Source organism: Bombina bombina, chromosome 1, assembly GCF_027579735.1.
Source record: "Bombina bombina isolate aBomBom1 chromosome 1, aBomBom1.pri, whole genome shotgun sequence".
Taxonomy (NCBI): Eukaryota; Metazoa; Chordata; class Amphibia; order Anura; family Bombinatoridae; genus Bombina; species Bombina bombina.
Window position 1 is genome coordinate 1,354,227,687 of NC_069499.1, and position 21,520 is coordinate 1,354,249,206.

Sequence of the window (21,520 nt, forward strand, 5' to 3'; positions counted from 1 at the left end):
ACAAAATACATTTTAGTGTGCAGTATGTTGTAATGTATTTCTTCACAGAGAAATACAAGCAACACCCCTAATTGAGCTACAGAGCTTTTATTTGAAAATATATTTTTAAGCATTCAATATGGAAATCTGTGAACCGAGCATATGTTGCAGTAGAAAGCAAGCTTTATTGCACATAGCCCAATGTTCTAGACTGGGGTTGGAATTTAAGATAATATTTGGATGTGTGATTGAGGTTGAGTTCTTGAATTGATGAGGTGAGATAAATGCTGCAAGTAAAGGAATGGAATGACCTACAGCTACTGTATATTCAAAAAGATAAATGTATTCTGTGAAATCAACCATTCTAATGATTTCTTATTATTGGTTATATCCGCCTGTATTTTCTAATATGTCTAATATCACTCCAGCTAAAAACAGATGAACATTTTAGTTTTGAGAATGGAGAATTGTGAAGTAAACAGCAGAGAAAATTGAAAAGGAGCAGTTGAGTACACTAGTCTGTTGTGTGAATGGCTAAGGAGGATGTTGATTTGGAATATGGAGTAGAAAGGTGTTATTTTATGTGAGTTTTACAGGGATCTCTAGTCTACAGTGTGATATATCAAGGAGACTTGATGTGAAGAAATGCTAGGTGATGGTAATGTTAGTAGGGCTGGAGAGTATGGGTCTGATGATATAAAGTTCTCCGCTTAGATGAGATGATATAAAATGATCCTTCAGCACTGCAAGATCCATACTGACATTCTAAAAGGATTTTGCTATACTTCTCCAACAGGTGTTTCTTACATTTCTGTATGTGAAGGAGAGACACGCCAAGGGCAATTTATTACTGCATTGCATGAGAGTTCTGCTGCACTTGCCCTTTGTACTTTGTATTTAATTAAAATTTTATTAATTTACACTTTGCTTTTTTTGTATTGTGATTTTACAAATTCTGATTATGCTTTCACCATTTCTGTGTAACTTTAACAAATTAGGTTCATACTTTGTATATTTATGTATATCTTTTACAAATTACATTGCACTTTGTATTTCTTTTATTTAAAATAAAACTGAAAAACTGACAGCTTCAGTTTCCTAGAGAGCTTCATTATTTTCTATGGGCCCAATAAGACAAGATTCTCTAGTTTAGAGAGAAATAATATTCCAGACAGTTTTGACTAATACAAGTTTTCTCTGTGAAATAATCACAAACAACAAAGGTGCCTCCTGGTGTAATAGAGTTGGTACAAGCAAATAATGTGATGATCAAAATGGTACTCACAAGTGGATCAGCACCCAATTGTGCTAATTCAAACAGACTGGGATCTCTCAGTGTCCCAGCTCACTGACACAGCAAGGATACTGGTGCCTCCAACGTCCTACTGGACCAAATAAGCTCAGACTCTCAAAGTGGTTAGTATAAACCACAATTTAATAACAAAGTAAAAATCAAGGTGTCAATGATATAACACTTGATATTAAAATACAATAAGCAACGCGTTTCTCAGACTGCTGTCTGTTTCATCAGGCTTCTCTTTTGACTATTAGGCCCCCAGAGAGAGGAGAGATGCCCTCCATAGAAAGTAGTAAAGCTCTCTAAGAACAGAATTTAACAGGGGAAAGAGAAGGTAACTGGAAAACACATGGAGCTGATAAAAAAAGGCTCAGTTTGCATCAATTACAAATTTAATTGAAATGTATTCACTACAATTTAACTTTTACTTTACTTTTGACTATACTTTAGTATATATTACTTTTCTGTCAGTTAAAGTATATTGTGAATTTTGCATACAGCTGACAAGAAAATTCAGTTAGACTTCCTTGTTTAAAATGCTTACAGAATTTTACAATACTTGTAAGAGAGCTCCCTTGTCTCTCCCACTTTCTGAAGCTGTGTTTTATTTTACAATAGAGAAAATAAAAATTGCAATGTAAGTTGTAAAATATACACACAAATATAAAAAATATGATCCAAATTTGTTAAAGTAACACAGAAACTTTCAAAACATTATCAGAATTTGTAAAATCACTGCTGGATCTAAATGTATTAAAATATAAAATACAAAGTGCAAAGCTTAACTGTAATAATACCTAAACGGCCCATTCTGAAGTGTAAAGTAAAGTAATAAAAGTAATATTAAATACAAAGCACAAAGTGTAAGTGTAGCAAACTCTCATATCATGCAGTGCTATATTGCACTGGGCTTGTCTCTCCTTCACATACAAAAATGCAGTTCATGTCTAGGATCTTGTGAGAGAGGGCTGGAGGGTCCATTTTCTTTTAGCATTCAGTGAGTTCATTCTCTGTGAAGTTTGCACTATCATTTCTCTCAAAGCAGGAGAATGTTTTATCATCAGGCCCTATGTGTGACAAATGCAATGACTCTGTACTTTGGGAGGAGGAGGCAGGTTTAGATGGTAACACAGAAAGTGGAAGGCTGCATTGAATGTGAAGGAGGGAAATAATATATTTTATAGTTAATGAAAAATAAAAGACTGCATATTTTCAAAAATTAATGATGTCTTATGATTCCTCCAGGTCTGCTCAGACATTGATGAGTGTAATGATGGTAACAATGGAGGTTGTGCTGCTAATTCCATCTGTACAAACAGTGTGGTGAGTTCTTCTTCCATTTTCATATTAAATCTTCTTTTTCTACTCTGAACTACATCATGCAAGTACATTACTCATAGCTCTTCACATACCCTGTATCCTCAACTATACTTTATTAACTCCCCTCATACTTAAACCTTGTCTACCACACTAACATTTAGTGTACTTGGTTACTCCATACTATGTCTTATCACTGAAATAGGGTTAGATTAGGAGTGTTGTGCTAACAGGAAGTAACACACGTATTATGATTTGAAAGTAAACGCATTTGCTTGAACACAATTGAATTTAACACCCGTCGGGATAGCACATCTTCAGAGCTCTGGTTAACTGTTATGTGAGGCAAAAAAGTGTCACAAAACACATCAAAATTACATTTAATAGTACAGTTACACTCATAATACCACTGTCTAATAATAATTATTTTTAAAAATATTGCATAAAAAAGTTATAAGGGCTCAAAGATATGAGATCTCAGGTCTTAGAAAAAAAAGAGGACTGCAAAGGGCTTTAACATAGATAAACATACATATACATGTCTAAATATTTATATGTATGTATATAGCTATATGTTTATATGTGTGTTCATATGTATTTATATATATACGTATTTACAGACATAGATATACATATAAACACATAAATACATATGTATATATATATATATATATATATACAGTATATATATATATATATATATATATATATATATATATATATATATACATACAGTAGCGCATTGGAGCCATTTGCAGTCAAGTATCTGAAAACAAGTAAAATTAAATTTTTTCAATATTCATATTTAATAAAGTGTTTAACTGTGTTTGTACTGTAAATATTTATATGTATGTATATAGCTATATGTTTATATGTGTGTTCATATGTATTTATATATATACGTATTTACAGACATAGATATACATATAAACACATAAATACATATGTATATATATATATATATATATATATATATATATATATATATATATACATACAGTAGCGCATTGGAGCCATTTGCAGTCAAGTATCTGAAAACAAGTAAAATTAAATTTTTTCAATATTCATATTTAATAAAGTGTTTAACTGTGTTTGTACTGTAAATATTTCACACTCCAAAGCTAAATGCCATCATATATATACAGTATCTCACAAAAGTGAGTACATCCCTCACATTTTTGTAAATATTTTATTATGTCTTTTCATGTGACAACACTGAAGAAATGACACTTTGCTACAATGTAAAGTAGTGAGTGTACAGCCTGTATAACAGTGTAAATTTGCTGTCCCCTCAAAATAACTCAACACACAGCCATTAATGTCTAAACCGTTGACAACAAAAGTGAGTACACCCCTAAGTGAAAATGTCTAAATTGGGCCCGATTAGCCATTTTCCCTCCCAGTGTCATGTGACTCGATAGTGTTACGGGGAGCAGGTGTGTTAAATTTGGTGTTGGACTGGCCAAGCATGTCTCTAGACCGAAACCCTATTGAGCATCTGTGGGGCATCCTCAAACAGAAGGTGGGGGAGCGCAAGGTCTCTAACATCCACCATCTCTGTGATGTCGTCATGGAGCAGTGGAAGAGGACCCCAGTGGCAACCTGTGAAGCTCTGGTGAACTCCATGCCCAAGACGGTTAAGGCAGTGCTGGAAAATAATGGTGGCCACACAAAATATTGACACTTTGGGCCCAATTTGGACATTTCCACTTAGGGGTGTACTCACTTTTGTTGCCAACGGTTTAGACATTAATGGCTGTGTGTTGAGTTATTTTGAGGGGACAGCAAATTTAAACTGTTATACAGGCTGTACACTCACTACATTACATTGTAGCAAAGTGTCATTTCTTCAGTGTTGTCACATGAAAATATATGAGAAAATATTTACAAAATGTGAGGGCTGTACTCACTTTTATGAGATACTGTATATATATATATATATACAGGTAGCCCTCAGTTTACGCCGGGGTTAGGTTCCAGAAGGAATGGTTGTAAATCTAAACTGCTGTAAATTGAAACCAGTTTATAATGTAAGTCAGTGGGAAGTGAGGCAGTTAGGTTCCAGGCCCCTCTCAATTTTAGCTTAAGTAACACCTAATACATTATTTTTAAAGCTTTGAAATGAAGACTTTAAATGCTAAACAGCATTATAAACAGTATCACATAATCACATAACATATAATTAAACTAAGTTAAATTAATAAAAACATTTGCTAAACAGCATTATAAACCTAATTTCAGCTTGCTTGGCTTGAATATCTTTGCTGCAACACAAGTGGACAGCTCCACCTATTGGCAATTTTAATCAATGCACTGCTTCTCAATGCTTTTCAATAGCAGTCACATGACTGAAAAAAAGGTTGTTATTCTGAAACGGTGCAAATTGAACCGTTGTAAACCGAGGGCCACCTGTGTATATATATATATATATATATATATATATATATTTAAGAATAAATAGAACATATTCTTCTATGTGAAATATTTATATTTCACGTCGGGTTAGCGGACTTGAGAAAACGCAATACGGTTTGTGCTCGACTAAGGGTGTTAGTTTTCTTTGCGCTCAATTAAAGCCTGTGGGGGAATACGTTAACGTGATTGTGGTAGTCAGACTTTGTCTTTTTGTGCACATCAGATTAACGCGTGCACATTTTTTTTACTTTCAACTTGTAATACTCATGCTACCCGATATGCGCAAAAAGCCTTAGTTTAGCGAAGTTATTGCGTGAGCGGAAACATATAGTACCTCTCCAATCTTAATCTTGCCCAAAATCAGCACTCAACCATTTCAATGTATACTCTACAAACCACTGCTCACCAAACACATTAACAGTAGTTTCCTCTCTCACATTCATTCTTTAGTGTCACCATTTTGTGATTTCCCTTTAGATATCATCTGTACCTTCCCCACACTCACACTCTTGTCTTACATTCTCTTGTTACTCTAATAGTACTTAACCTTCCTCTCTTACACTCACCCCTCACTATCTCCTTTCCAGTCACCCACATCTTCTCACACTACTCTCAATGCTATTCATTTTAAAAAAAATCCTTTCTCTTCGCAAATTTTTTAACCATTTTTTTTTACATCCTAGGGGTCTTTCAGATGTGGTCCTTGTAAATCTGGCTTTGTGGGGAATCAAACTCAGGGTTGTGCGCCCAAAAAATCTTGCGCTAGCCCAGCATTCAATCCATGCCACGTGAATGGACATTGTGTGTTTGAGAGAAATGGGGATGTCACATGTGCAGTAAGAAATACTTTGTTGTACTTATACTATGATTCATATAAAACACCTTTTGTGCAAATTACTGTGTGATATACTAAAGCTAACAGAAATAACAGAAAGATCACCCAGCGCCTGTTGATACTGACCCTTAGCTAAGATAAATTGACCCCTAGTGGTCAATAAATAATCAACTGAAAAAATATATATCTCTTACACTCAAATAGATTACTAAAACAGTATTTATTACAATATTAAAAATATTATTACAAAATAGTTTATACTATAGATATACTAGATATACTAAAGCCACAACTTACAATCTAATTTGACTTTTCATTACATTGTTAAAGTTTAGTTATCGTATCATATGTGCAGAAAAATATCAGTAATCTAGGAAGAATAACAAGATCTGTTAAGTGACCAGAAGTGACCTATAGAAAGCCTTTTAGAACTAAAAGAAATATCAAGGTTAATATTTCTGTATAAGTGACCTAGAACTCAGCTTATATTAGTTCTCTCTAGATGTTTGTACCCAAGCCCTTTGCACACACGCACGCACACACACAGACAAACACACACTCGCACACGATGCGTTATTATAGTATTGAAGTTTCTTATTCCTAAATCAAAGAAGAATGTTATTATTTCTCACTCTACAGTGCAATGTTGGCTGGGCAGGAAATGGCTACACGTGTGGGAGAGACACGGATATTGATGGATACCCAGATGAGCCCATGCCTTGTATAGATAACAACAAGCACTGTCGACAGGTATGTCTTGTACATTAAAAAAAAACAAACAAAAAAACTCAGTTCCTCTAGTACCACAAATTACATTGTAAGGCTTGTGCTATTTAAAGGAATTGCTAAAGAGGGGAGCAGCTTTCTTGTAGTAATGTATAAAGTTGAAGATATAAAATATGTGTTACAATTCTGAAAGAGAAAAATAAAACTTTAATTAGTGAAAAATATAAAAGCAGAAGCAACAACAATATTAGTTTCATTCACACACTTTATAGTATTTCAGCACACTAGTTCAGTATTTGTTTTACAGATGTTATTATGGTAACTGCTGATGTATCCAGTGCTACAGAATTTGGTGGTGCTTTACAAATAAATAGTAATTAGTAGAGCTGGTCGTGTTATTATATTTCTCAATTTCCATCGCTTTAAAGAATGTATTAAAATAACCAGTTTAAAAATGGTAATGAAAGTGCAAAGTAAAAATTTAAATTTGATAATACAAAGTAAAAATTATAATGAAAATGTAAAGAAAAAAATTGTAATTTCATAATATAAAGAAAAAACTGTAATAAAGGAACAAAGTAAAAATCGTTATGAAAGTGAAAAGTAAACATAATTTTTTCATATAAAAAGTAAATATAATATATAAAATTGTATAAAAATATTATGCATGCGCTGACCACAGGCGTTTCTTGGGAGTGCCTAAAGTTCTTTCATTGTTAGCTGAGCTTTTTACTCTTACAGGTCTCGCCAAATGTTTGCTGGAGAGTTTGTCTCAATATACACAATGCACTTATTACAGTGCTAGTAAAAGACACATATGCAAAATAAGAAGTGAATAGCTGGCAAGTGTTTTGTATATGACTGGGGTGATTACATAAGCCTGTGCACCCTTCATTTGTTCCCAGTTTGTTGGATTGAGAGCTTGCATTGTGTGGCTGTTTTAGGGTCCCAGGCTTTGGAAGGGACCTTGACGTGGTACCTGGGCTTGTCCTATTTGGCCAGATGCGGTAACTAACCCTTCCATTTTTACTTTTAATCTTAGCTGAAAGCTTGTGAGTGCTGGACTTTCTCTGTGTGTTTTATGAATTTGTTTTGTAATTTTCCCTATGGTTCTTGCACCCAGACCTGTCTGGGGTTAACTGCCTGTGACTCTGGGGACAGCACAGCTTCCTGTGAGTGCCAGTGAACACCCAGGGCTGAGCATGTTGCAGGGTCATGGGATGTGTACCCAGTCCAGTCTGAGAGTGCAGTGCCCTTCCGTGTTTTGTATATGTCTTCTAGAGTGATTACATAAGTCTGTGCACCCTTCACTTGTTCCCAGTTTGTTAAATTGAGAGCTTGCATTGTGTGGCTGTTTTAGGGTCCTAGGTTTTAGAAGGGATCTTGACTTGGTACCTGGGCTTGTCCCATTTGGCCAAATGCGGTAACTAACCATTCCATTTTTGCTTTTAATCTTAGCTTGGAGCTTGTTAGTGCTGGGCTTTCTCTGTGTGTTGTATGAATTTATTTAGTAATTTTTTCCTATGGTTCTTGCACCCAGACCTGTCTGGAGTTAACTGCCAGTGACTCTGGGGACAGCACAGCTTCCTGTGAGTGCCATTGATCACCCAGGGCTGAGCATGTTGCAGGGTCATGGGATGTGTACCCAGTCCAGTCTGAGAGTGCAGTCCTCTTCCGTGTATTGTGTGTGTGCACATACATATTTACACATATAAACACATAAATACACATATAGAGATATATAGAAATGTATACATACATAGATACAAATATTTAAACATATATACTGTATATATATATATATATATATATATATATATACCTTTGAGCCCTTTTCAGTTAAACACCTTGACATATACCATATCCTTTTTAGTCTCTTTAAAAATACATATTTTTTCAATATTAAACTTTTATTTTATTAAAAAATGTGTGTATATATATATATATATATATATATTTAAGTTAAATACTTTATTTTAATGTTTTACATGTATTTTGTGAAACTTTTTTTTTTAGCCCTAATACTTTACTTTCACTTGAGTGCAACCCATAATCTACAACTTGTAATATCAGCTATATTTAGCAAATGTCACAATCTCCATTGAAAGTATAGGGTACGCTATAAGGATAAATCTGTTTTTCCATGGACTTGTAATTCAAATTATTTAGCGGGGTCCTGTAATATTGATAACGCACTGCATGCTATCAATAGCACTCCACTTGTAATCTGTGCCTATTTTGGGGTGCTGGAATGGCAAATAATATATGTAAATATGCTGAGGATTTGTATTTAATGTTTCACTTTTGCTAAAACACTTGAAAGTTTCACAAATAGTTAGGCATTTTATGAGGCAAATATTAATTTCTGATCTGCTGCAGTGATTGCTGGCAGTTGGTTAATAGACACAAAAATTCCACAGTAAATCAGGATCATTTTTTTGTATGTTCTCTGAATTCCAGTCCCAGCACATAAGAGCCTAATGTCTTAAGCCCCTGAAAAGCAATGCCTCAGTATATAAATGGGAGCAATTACACTTCTAGGGGCATATTTATCCAAGCTCTGTATGGAGCTTGATGCCCCGTGTTTCAGGCTAGCCTTGAGGCTTGCCGGAAACACAAGTTATGAAGCAGCGGTCTAAAGACCGCTGCTCCATAACCTGTCCGCCTGCTCTGAGGCGGTGGACAGACATCGCCAGAAATAAACCCGGGTTGATTGACACCCCCTGCTAGTAGCGGATTGGCCGCGAATCTGTAGGGGGCGGCATTGCACCAGCAGTTCAAGAGAACTAAGATAAATTGGTGATAAAAGTTTGAGATATATTTTCTAAAAATTGCATTTCTTGAGATTTAAATCATTACTATTTTGCTTGACTTGACTGTCCCTTTAAACAAGAACATATGCTAACATATACTAATCCTTCGGGCTTGTTGGTATATCTACACATACTTGTTCAAACAAGAAAATATTTGAATAGGATACTAAGCCTGTATGCCATATTTCTATCGACGTCTATTTTATTAAAGATACATTATAGTGTTTGAATTATTTAAGAAAGACATTTCATTTAGAATAAATCTGGTTTCATGTCCTTTTAAGAGTTACATAAGAAAAATATATGCTCACAGTAATATATTTGGAGATTAACAATGTGGAAGTCATACATGACACAATACTGAGCATTTACATTAAAGGGACAGTATACACTCATTTTCATATAACTGCATGTAATAGACACTACTTTAAAGAACAAGATGCTCAGATACTGATATAAAAATCCATGATACAACGGTTTAAAGACTTACTTAGAAACTCTCAGTTTAGCTATGTTGAAACGTTAGCTGGAAAGCCCATTGCAAGTGGGAAATAAGACACTCCCCACTCCCCCTTCTTTTGCATATGAAAAGACCCTTTACACAAACAGGAACAAGCTGGAGAAGGTAGCTGACGGTATTCACATCAAACTTTGGGGCTTGGCTAGGAGTCAATGTTATTTAAAAAATCTACAAAACATATATGCAAAGAAAAAATGAGCGTATAATGTCCCTTTAAGAAAAAAGATCAGGACATAACATCTCAAATAAGTAGACATCTCATATATTTATCATATGATAAAGGTCAATGCATATTGATTACTTGATTCAAACACAAAAGCGCATCTTTAGGAATTAGATATGTAGAAAATTAAACACAACACAGTAATTATTTATAAAAAGGAAAATATTGTTGACAAACATATTAAACAAAATGGAGTATATTCATAGATTTGCACTTGCCTCAAAACATATTGCCTTCATTCGTTTCTTCAACAAGACAGCCATCAAAAGAGATTTTTGTGTTCTTTATCAGCTATAGTTCAACAATGTACATGATTGACACAATCCATAATCGTCATGGTTTTAAACTTGTCTTCATTCATTCGCAAACGTGGGTTACGTGCAAAATAAAAAATTGTGGGCCAACGTAATCCAATCAGACGGAATTAACGCCTTGGCATGTGACGTCTTAAACAACATGGCACATCCGAGATCGCGTAAAAACGGCATCCAATCAAAGGCGCATCCGAGATCGCATAAAAACGGCATCCAATCCAAGAACTCATTTTACAGCTTGGCATGTGACGTCTTAAGCAACATGGCGCATATGAGATTGCGTAAAAACGTCATCCAATCAAAGGCGCATCCGAGATCTCGTAAAAACGGCATCCAATCCAAGAACTCATTTTACAGCTTGGCATGTGATGTCTTAAGCAACATGGTGCATCCGAGATCGCGTAAAAACATCATCCAATACAAGGACTCATTTTACAGCTTTGCATGTCAATAAGAAACATATTTATATTTTAAAAACTATTATGTGCTATATTGTTATCTATGAATGTCACGCTAGATAACGTAATGCTGTGATATATGAAATATAATCCATTGTTGGTAATAAGGATATATTTCATTAGAATCGGAGGATTATTAACTATTTAGGAAGCAGCAGGGTTTAAATGAACATGAAACCCACATTTTATGTTACACGATTATGTACGACATTGCAATTTGAACTACATTTTCAAATTTAATTTTAATCTTTTGATGAAACTGTGTTTAGAGGTAATCTCAAGAGAAGAAGAAGTGGCTACATATATATACCGATTGTCATTGGTTCACCTATGTGTTCATTTAGAAACCAGTAGTGCCCTGCTGATCCTTAAACAAATTTGAGAATTTATGGAAAGAAAAATTTTAAAAAATCGTATGTTATACATAAATGATCAAATAGATTATTGTGTTTCATGTCCCTTTAAAGGAGAAATAATGCTACGAGATACATTATGAAAATCGGGATTGGTTATACATTATATGTTACCTATAGCTATGGTGTCCATCTTTACGCTTTAAAAAGGGACACATGAGAAATACATATGTCAGGGATGTTTTCAGATATGTTTAAAAATGTATTTGGAATAAAAATAATTACACATGTATTTATCATATGTGTCACTTATTCAAGTTGAAATATGGTCAGCCTATCTATAGCAATATATCATTGGATAATTAAAGAGAAACGATAATAAGAGAAAGATATTAATCATCTAAAATATGCGCATTACACACAGTGATTTCTTTTGTTAGACTACTACAATAAGATATAAGAGAAATTGGAATACATGTGCTGTCAACATTCAAATAATAGTCTGTTTTAAAAATATTATATGTCTATGTTGATGTAAAAATGACAAAAATACATTAGAAATGCATATCCATTCCTTAAGAATTGTGGTCAGCATCACTTAAAGGGACATGAAATACAAACAATTAAGTTCAGGATTCACAGACAGGATACTATTTACATCAAATTCATAATTTACATCGATTATCTCAGTTTAATAATCTTGCATGCAATTTGTGAAAAACTTTAAAATTTACTCATGTTCTCAAATTATCTTTGTTCTTTTGCTATCTTTTGTTTAAAAGCAGGAATGAAATCTGAGCAGCCAGCCTGTTTTAGGTTCAGCAACATAGATAGCTCTTGCTTATTGGAGGCTTACATTTAAACAACAATACACAAGCATAACCCAGGTTAAAAAGAAAAGAAAAGGGCTGGCTCCTATGCATCACATTCCTACTTTTAAAAGAAAGATAGCAATAGAACAAAGAAAAATGATAATAGGAAAGTTGCTTAGAATTGCATGCTCTATCTGAATCATGAAAGAAATAAATTGGGTTTATTGTCCCTTTAAAATGAAGATATCAAGAATCGAGGAAGATATTGAAATAATCCTAAATTGCGATTTTTCTTATAATGGAATCCAAACTCTGATTCGTGATTCTTATTTTAAAATAACAACAAATTAGATTTAGAGTATCCATATTAATATAGATCAATGTGATTGGATTATGTAATGTTATGGCCAAGTTTGTAAGACAAAGGTAAATTAAAATGAGACATACTACGCTGTGACGAACACGGGCTTGAGGTTCCAGCACCAACATCCATATCTGTAAAAGATTCAAACAGGATTGGATATCATTAATACAAATCAGGCCATGGACACGAAAAATCAGATTTTTATTTTTCGAATTGACAAAGTAAATTTCGATTGGTATTCACATAAGTTAATTGTTTTCTAAATTAATTAATAAATAAAGAGATCATGTATTCTTCTTTACAATCTTTTATGTTGTTGACTGTCGCTTTAAGTCATTTTTTTCTTCTTGCATTGTCATCAATTGTTAGACATTGTTCAATTATTCTTTTGATCTTGCTAGTAATGCTTTTATAATGCAGAAGATTGTAAATAAGGATACTGTATTCTTCACATATATACTAATTAACGTATACATTTGACCAACATGTCTAAAGCAATGCCACTGTTACAGCAAACACATGTTCACATCTCTGCGCAATTATATATTTCGTGATCATTGCGCAATTATTTAAAGCAGAATTGCGCTTCCGTGATTCCGAATTTATTTGGATATAGTAGTGTAATGATTATAATTTTTACAGACTTCAAATATATTTTCAATTGGGTGTATTACTATATTCACATCAGAAATTTATAAATTTGGAATGCTAACAATTAATATGTTTAACTTTTGTATGATTAGATATTCAATGTATGAAATGGCGGATGATAGGGATTTTACGGATGCGCAATTCCATTTTATCTCTGTGATGCATATTCTACAGAGCACAAGAAACATCATTCCTATTTCATGTGTGACGAATATAAATTCAGATATCTAAACATCATATGTAGCGTGTGTTGTGTGATCTATATAGGTTGAAGTGCCGTTTAGCAGCAGGAAACGCATCAGATTTTAGCTGAGGTGTGAGAAGTGGTGTGTACCTGTAGTTTTTTTACTTGAAATAAAATACTTTGTAACGATTTAAAAAGTTCATCTACAGACTGTTTATTCTCTCATTGATGGAGTGTTAGGTTGAATATCTGACTATATACACATTTCCTAAATATATAATCCAATATTAATATATTATATGAATTAGGATATTTACCTTGTTCAGATTGTCTCGCTTCTTTTCCCAGGTCACCGATCGGAGAAGCTGCTGCACTGGCCTCCGGGTCGGGACTTTCTGATCCAGCAACTGGGGAAGGAGAAGAAGTTGACGAGTGACCGGATTCAAATCTGCGGGGGACCCAGAGATTGAGGAGGGCGCATAAAGTCACCTCATAAGGTTGCAGGTATAGTTTCCGTGGGGGTGGATCCTTTTTTCCATCGCTCCGACAGGCTTTTACCCACTCCCTTATGAGGTTGACTTTTTTGCTGAGCCGCAACCTCATATCCCTGAATCTCTGCATGATTTGATCCGAGGTCCTCTGGATGCCACACACCGATTTAACATCATTGGTGACAGACAACCAGAGGGCCTTCTTAATACTCTGCTTCGTCGACCTCTTCTTGTTCCCAAACAGCTGCGGGTAGAAGTCCTCAACGGCGTTGACCAGTGCTGCACTCTCCAACCGTGTGAACCTGGGAGACGTCATGCCTGCTAGGTTTTCTAATAATATAATATTATATTAATATATATATCTGCCAGCAGGCATTAGAGAACTGACTAAAATGGCAACGTGTAATAGACTTTTATATGGTGAAGTAAACATGAGATGCACCATGGGACATGGTATCTGTACATCTGATTGGATAATAATTTTAATTTTTTTCTTATGTCTGTGAGACCATACTGACTCAAGTTATGTTTGTGTTATGAACTCTGATTGGCCGTTCCTTAATGTTTCATATCATTGTGACTTCCATACACATACCTCCTGGGGGTGCTGTTGCTACATTTGGAATGTAGACTTATTTGTAATTTATGGGACTGTTATGCGTATATTTGTGACGCAGATTTAATATACGTGATCCATTAAATATTAAAATATTAAGTTTACATTTGATGTCGCTTTGATTTTTACTCACGATAGTAAATATAATCCAGTCACATTTCTATGTTTAATATTGATCATGTTATTTAATATGAATATATTTTATTGTAAAACCTAAACATTGTATATCTTCATAGTTTATTAAAGAAATATTGTGACTCATTATGAAGTATTGACATTGCTCTATTAAATGTATTTATAATCCCAACAATGCACATCGATTGTGTGCTAGTGCGTGACATTAGAATAGAATTTTTAAAGATGTGAATCTCGTGTTGCAAGATATATTTACCACGCTATATTTCTGAAAAGCGATATTTGTATTTATAATGGACATAACTTTGCAAAATATTTTAAATATTTATTTCCACGATTGTTCATTATTATTAAATAAACATCAAGCTTGTATTGGTCGGAAATGCTCACATATATTTATTTTTTGCAACAGCGTATTTTTTTAATTTAATTTAAAGGGACATTACACAAAAATATTTTGTTTCACGATCCGGATAGAGAATACATTTTTATACATTAAAATGTAACTCAATCTATTTAGCTTATTCTTTAGATATCCTTTACAGAAGAAATAGCAATGCACATGGTTGATCCAATCACACAAGGCATCTCTGTGCATCCACCAATCTTCAGCTACTGAGCATATCTAGATATGTTTGTAAATGAAAGTACATCAAAAGAATTAAGCAAATTAGATAATAGAAGTACATTTTATTGCTTAATTTTTGTTTTATTTAGGAATCCATAAAAAAATCTTAGTTTTTAATTAATGTCCATTTAATGATCTAATATGCAATATTTAAATTTATATAAAGACATCTGTCTAAAAATTGTAAATATGCATTGTTGCCCACCCACAAATAAGTAGATATTTCTCAGTAATGCTTTGCTGGTCATAAACCAATGCATCTCATTTGTGCAAATTTAGGATAACATGAGAATAAACAATATGTTATTATTAAAGTCCATTTTTTAAAAAATTATAATCTACTCTGTCTGAATCATTGAAGATTAGTTTATTTTTTCATTTCACTTTCAATAAAAATGAAATATCCATCAGAAGCTCAAAACTAAAATTAAGTATTTAGTAATAATTATGTAGTCATGTGTGAATATGAAAAATAAAAGGGACAGTAAACCAAGAAGAGATTTAATTGTATACAATAAAATAAACATAAGGATATTCTATCCTAGTATATGAATATACTTTTGACCTGTGTAAGAAACTTGTTTTTTAAATGTCCACTTATCTCCATTCATAGATATTTTTAATGATTCAAAGCAGACTCTTAAAGGGACAGTTAAAGGGACTCTTAAAGGGACAGTTTTTTTCTAAGATTTTGACAAAGTAATGTGTTTAAAAATAATTATTAGCAGCAGAGTATATAATGCATGAAATATGAATCATGTTTGTCTAAGAATTATTATTTTGATTTTAAAACCACAAATATGTCTATTATCTTGGATAGATAGTCTGTTCTCCTGACTTAATCACATGTTTAGGCATATACATACTTCTTATATGTGCCAATCAACATCTAAAATATATAATTATTATTCCCTTATGTATTGTATGGGCCACTGTGAGTGAAAAATCTTACAATGGCTGTATTTATAAAGCTTTGCCTTAAACGGACATTAAACAATATTTTATTTCCTGATTCAGATGTATAATACAATATTAAACAAATTTATAATATATTTATAGTATCTCATTTGCTTTTCTAGATTTATATTTTTGCTTGAAAATCATATCTAGATAGGCTCAGGTGCTGCTGATTGGTGGCTGCACATAGATGCCTTGTGTAATTGGCTAACCCATGTGCATTGCTCTTTATTTAACAAAGGATATCTAAAGAATGAATTACATTAGATAATAGAAGTAATTTTGAATGTTAGTTAAAATTGTATTATCTGTCTGAATCATGAAATCAAATTATGTGTTTAATGTCCCTTTAAGGACCAAACCATTAGAAATAGGTGTAGTTGACATTGTATAAATAAAATAATTTTAAAGTAAGGGTAACGCAAATACCTATAGAAATGTCATACACTCCAACAGGTAAAGAGTATAATTGTGAAAAATTCTATTTTGATATATCTATAGTTAACTGACCCTTCAAATAACTCCACTATAGTGAGAAGTCATCAATATGTCATACAATAAATAGCTTGGTTTAAAAGTGAAATTAAATTACGTTTGATTTAAATAAAATTTAAACTATATTACCTTTGAAAGAAATAAAGCAGAATAAATAACCTATATTTTTTTTTAATAAATTATGGATACCCAAGAAGGATTATATAGTTTAGAATGTAAATCTAACATTAAACTACACTGTGACTTTAATGTAAGAAGTTAAACACTTTCATTTCTTAAAAGTGAAATGAGCAAAGTTGTTATGTATAATTTATACTACATATCCTCATCAAACATTTTATGATTTTGACATCTCTAAATCACACAATCAAATCACAGATGACTGTATCTAACTCCACCTTAAATTTGCTAAAATACTTGAGTTTAAAATTATCTGCTTAATCTGTGTTGATATTTTTTAATTCCAAGATTTTAAAATTAGTATATTTGATATCAGACCTGTGCTTGTAAAATAGATACTTTACCAGTCATGGGACAAATATTTTGTTTACATGTCAGAATATTAGATGGATGTATTCTTAGCTTACTGTGATAGAGATGTATCAAATATGTATTTTCAAGAAAATAACAAAATTTGATGAAGTAGTATGTAAATATATTTATTTAAAATCTAAGATTTTAGAATTCATCAAAAAAAGAAAATCTGAAAGAGAAAGAAAAGAAATATTAAAAACATTAGTCAATTAGGTTATTTAATTAACACATGTCCCAAAATATTCTGAACATCTAATAATTTAAAAATCATCTTCTGTCTATGCTCTAACATGTATGGTTTGTCTTGATATTAAAAACAGGTTCATACTGGAGATCTATATCTATCCATATTTTAAAATTAATCAAATTAAATTGTATAATCAATATTTGAATTACACAGATTAGCATTAAAATTAGACAATAATGCATATCATATTTGACATTAAAAATATTGTATAAGGGACATAATTGAATGTAATATTTCATGCCCCTTCAAATAATAATATACCTAAATGTCAACTATGAAATGTATCCCTTTGTCTGATTGGTCAGAATCTGAGTCTTCTCTAGCACAAAGTAGGAGTAATGTATATAAAATAAACCTATTCTAAAATAGGACATGTATATATTCCTAATTCTTGGAACATTCTTCCTCCTATGATTCTTAAATAGCATGCATTGTGCAAACTAACCTGGATGTATGGTCTTTGAAAGGCAATTTTCTTCAAAATATCAGTTTATCTTCATTAGGTGTCCTATTCATCATTTTCAAAATAGAGGATTGTGAAATACCATCTAAAAAACAAATATAAAATGAAACCTAAGTGTCTCCAATAGGATGCATCCACAGTCTTGTTCCATAGAATTGTTGCCACTTACCATGTGAACGTGTCTTTGTATGGTTTTTATAGTCAGCACAGTTGAAAGACAATGCCACAGACATGATCACATTCAGTCCGGGATTCTTCACTTTCAGTCTTGAATTCTTTACTTTCAGTCTTTAGATGAAGTCATCTCCCTAATGGAAGAAGAAGTGTAAATCAAATCATTAATAAAAGTGTGTGACTTAGTTCTGCATCCCCCCCCCCATTTCTGAAACTATTTAGATCACTAGCTTACTAAGCGTGTGTAGCATATTGTGTTATGTTCTATCAATCAAGTGTGAAGCTGAGTCATACATTGTGCAGACCTAACCTCTGATGTATGACTTGGAATATGACTTGGAAACATATAGTATTGCTAGAGTATCCCTTTCTGACTATCCAAAAATCTAGTAATGTGTAAACTAAATACTACATTTTAAAATGTATGCCATATGATTGCTGATTGTGCAAAATTCCCCCCACCCACAGTCCATACATTGTTTATACTTACCATCTGATGTTGTCTTTGAAAATCAGGTGGCAAAGTCATTACAGGAGCCAATGCCAGAATCATCTGATGTAAAAATTACCTATGATAATAATAATATTAAATTATATTTTGATCTAATCATTTTTGAACAATCCTAACATGTTTGCACAATTCTCTACTTCTCATTTCCCTAAAATTCACACATATTCGCAATGCTCCTATAAAACTTCTAGTATTTACCGTCTGAAGTGGCGGTTGATGATGTTTGCTCTGACATTGAGCCCCTCGTCCCGGAATGGCCCCTCTAGAACAGGGTTATCCTCCTCATCTTGGAGGAAGTCTCGGGGCGCCTGGACGGCCTGCAGCATCCCAGCGGCTGAGCAATGTTATGCAGGATGCTGCAGGCTATAATGATCTTTGACACCTTACTAGGGCTGTATTGGAGGGCTCCTTCAGACCTGTCCAGGCATCGTATCTGCATTTTGAGGAGCCCAAACATCCTGTCCACTACAGCCCTAGTCCGCTTGTGCGCCTGATTGTAGCGCTCCTGGGCCTCGTCCGTGGGGTTACGCAACGGCGTAATGAGCCAAGGCCGGCTCATGTAACCCGAATCACCTATAAATAATGAACATAACAAAAATAATCAAATAAAGTTTTATAAGATACAATGAATTTGTGTACACAAAAATTGCATAAACAAGACATTTGCTAAAAGAGAAATAAATGGTTAAATCGCATCCTATATCTGCACATTTAAGGTAGGACATGCTGCATATGCATATTTTGCATAAATGAGACATTTGCTAAAAGAGACAGAAATGGTGAAATTGCATCCTAGAGCTGCACATTTAAGCTAGGACATGCCACATATCTGTTTGGAGCTAAAACTAGATATTTGCTGAAAGAGACAATGACATGGTTAAATCGCATCCTATATCTGCACATTTTAGGTAGGACATGCTACATATGCGTATTTCGCATAAACGAGACATTTGCTAAAAGAGACAGAAATGGTGAAATTGTATCCTAGAGCTGCACATTTAAGCTAGGACATGCTACATATCTGTTTGGAGCTAAAACTAGACATTTGCAGAAAGAGACAATGACATGTTTAAATCGCATCCTATATCTGCACATTTTAGGTAGGATATGCTACATATGCGTATTTCGCATAAACAAGACATTTGCTAAAAGAGACAGAAATGGTGAAATTGCATCCTAGAGCTGCACATTTAAGCTAGGACATGCTACATATCTGTTTGGAGCTAAAACTAGACATTTGCTGAAAGCGACAATTAAATGGTTAAAGCGCATCCTAGAACTGCACATTTTGCACATTACACAAACACAACTGTTTTTGAAGATTACAGTGGCAATTGTCTAACTTCTGAACCATGCTGTGCACAAGTACTCACCAACGAGCCACCCATAGGGAAACTGTCTGCCCTCAAACTGCCGCCACAGGGACGACTGTCTGAGGATGCGGGCATCATGACACGCCCGCCGAATTTCGCACACACATGCATAATCCGCATCCCTGCATCGCAAACAAACTGCACGTTCAGACTATGGAAGTGTTTGCGATTTCAGAAGGGCAAGTCATCAGCTGGAGCACGCAGCGCAATGTGAGTGCAATCTATTGCTACCAAGACATTGGGCATTCGAGCTATTGCATAGAATTCCCTCTTCAGGCGCCTCCAATCGCCATCATTTTGAGGGAATGTATTGCTTACTGACTCGTACCATGGCGTCCAGAAAGTTGTCTAAAACCACAGAGAAAGTACCCTGAGACAGCCCATGCATGTACCCCTCTCAGGATTGAAAACTTCCAGAGGTCAGGACGTGTATGCAACTTAGCATCTTCGTGATGCCAGGGACTGCAGTCCGCATACATCTACGTGGCTCCATATGAGGTTTAAGAACATCGTAAAGGCTAATGAGCTGTTCGCGATTGAGCCTATACTTGTCATAAACCTCAAAGTCGCTCATGTTATCCAAGGTGGGCCTCACCCTGTAAACAGGAGGACCTCTAACCAGACGAGCCCTTTGTCTCTCTTGGAGACGCCGAGCCCGCCTGATTCTATTGAACACCTCTCGTGCAACAGCACCAGCAGCAACTAACTGCGGATCACCCATATTTGCCAAGCTAAGCAGCACAAAGCCAAACAGCAGAGCAAACACACAAGGAGTAACAAGGTATGCAAAAACACAAAAGCGATTTGACACAATGTCGATCACAAGGGACGCTTTGGCCATGTTGCTTGGGGGATTTATAGTGCAATATGTCCAATGGTAGCGTGTTCGTAATGATTGCTGATTGTATACACTTGATTGTATGTGAGCGGCGCGAATGCTTTCAAAGTGGGCGTTTTTTTAGGTGTTTGCTGAAATTTTGTTTTCCCACAATGAATCGTAATGTGAAAGTGTAAATTGTAACATATACAGTGCATCTTTGTAATGTTTGTTCATATGCGTAACAAATACTTATTAAACGCGATCTTATAGTAAAAAGCACACGTCCACACTAACATGAAAGTGCAAACTTGTGTATAATGTGCATAGACATGGCATAGAATCTGATCGATCAATGTTGCTGCAATATTGTTTCTAAACGATAAAGTAACTGCTGACATCTATAATATTCTATATATAAATGATTGGCGAGATGTCAATATTTTACACGTCCCATTGAAATCGCAATAATACTGAAGATCTTCCAACACTCTTGTTTACGTATATGTAGTATTGAGTGAGAAACTGCTGAAAGGGGCGGTACAGTCCTAATGCTGTAATCTGTATGGTTGAAGCTTAGAATGATGTCATCATATTAGCAACCTGCCTGTCTAGTTTGCAAATCCTTATTCTGTTGTTGTATTTTAGAACATTCTTATTGTGTGCTGATTAAAAAGATAAATGTGTGTTTTTCTGTTGTGTGATGCGTGTTATGTACATATACGTATGTATGGTGATTCTCTCCCACAGCAGTATAGCATTGTTGTTCCTTCTAAAAAAGTGACAGCTGTAATATTTTCTAATGATATGTTATTATT

At 34.1% G+C, this 21,520-nt stretch overlaps 1 protein-coding gene across 1 annotated transcript in view; it reads left to right on the forward strand.

Annotated features, from left to right (window-relative positions):
- The window catches only part of THBS3 (thrombospondin 3), a 209,758-nt gene that overhangs the window by 122,032 nt on the left and 66,206 nt on the right, over window positions 1–21,520 (forward strand). The window contains exons 10-12 of the mRNA XM_053703392.1: window positions 2,522–2,599; window positions 5,692–5,844; window positions 6,483–6,593. Of these exons, the coding sequence (XP_053559367.1) occupies window positions 2,522–2,599; window positions 5,692–5,844; window positions 6,483–6,593 (342 nt within the window). The remainder of the gene's footprint in view (window positions 1–2,521; window positions 2,600–5,691; window positions 5,845–6,482; window positions 6,594–21,520) is intronic.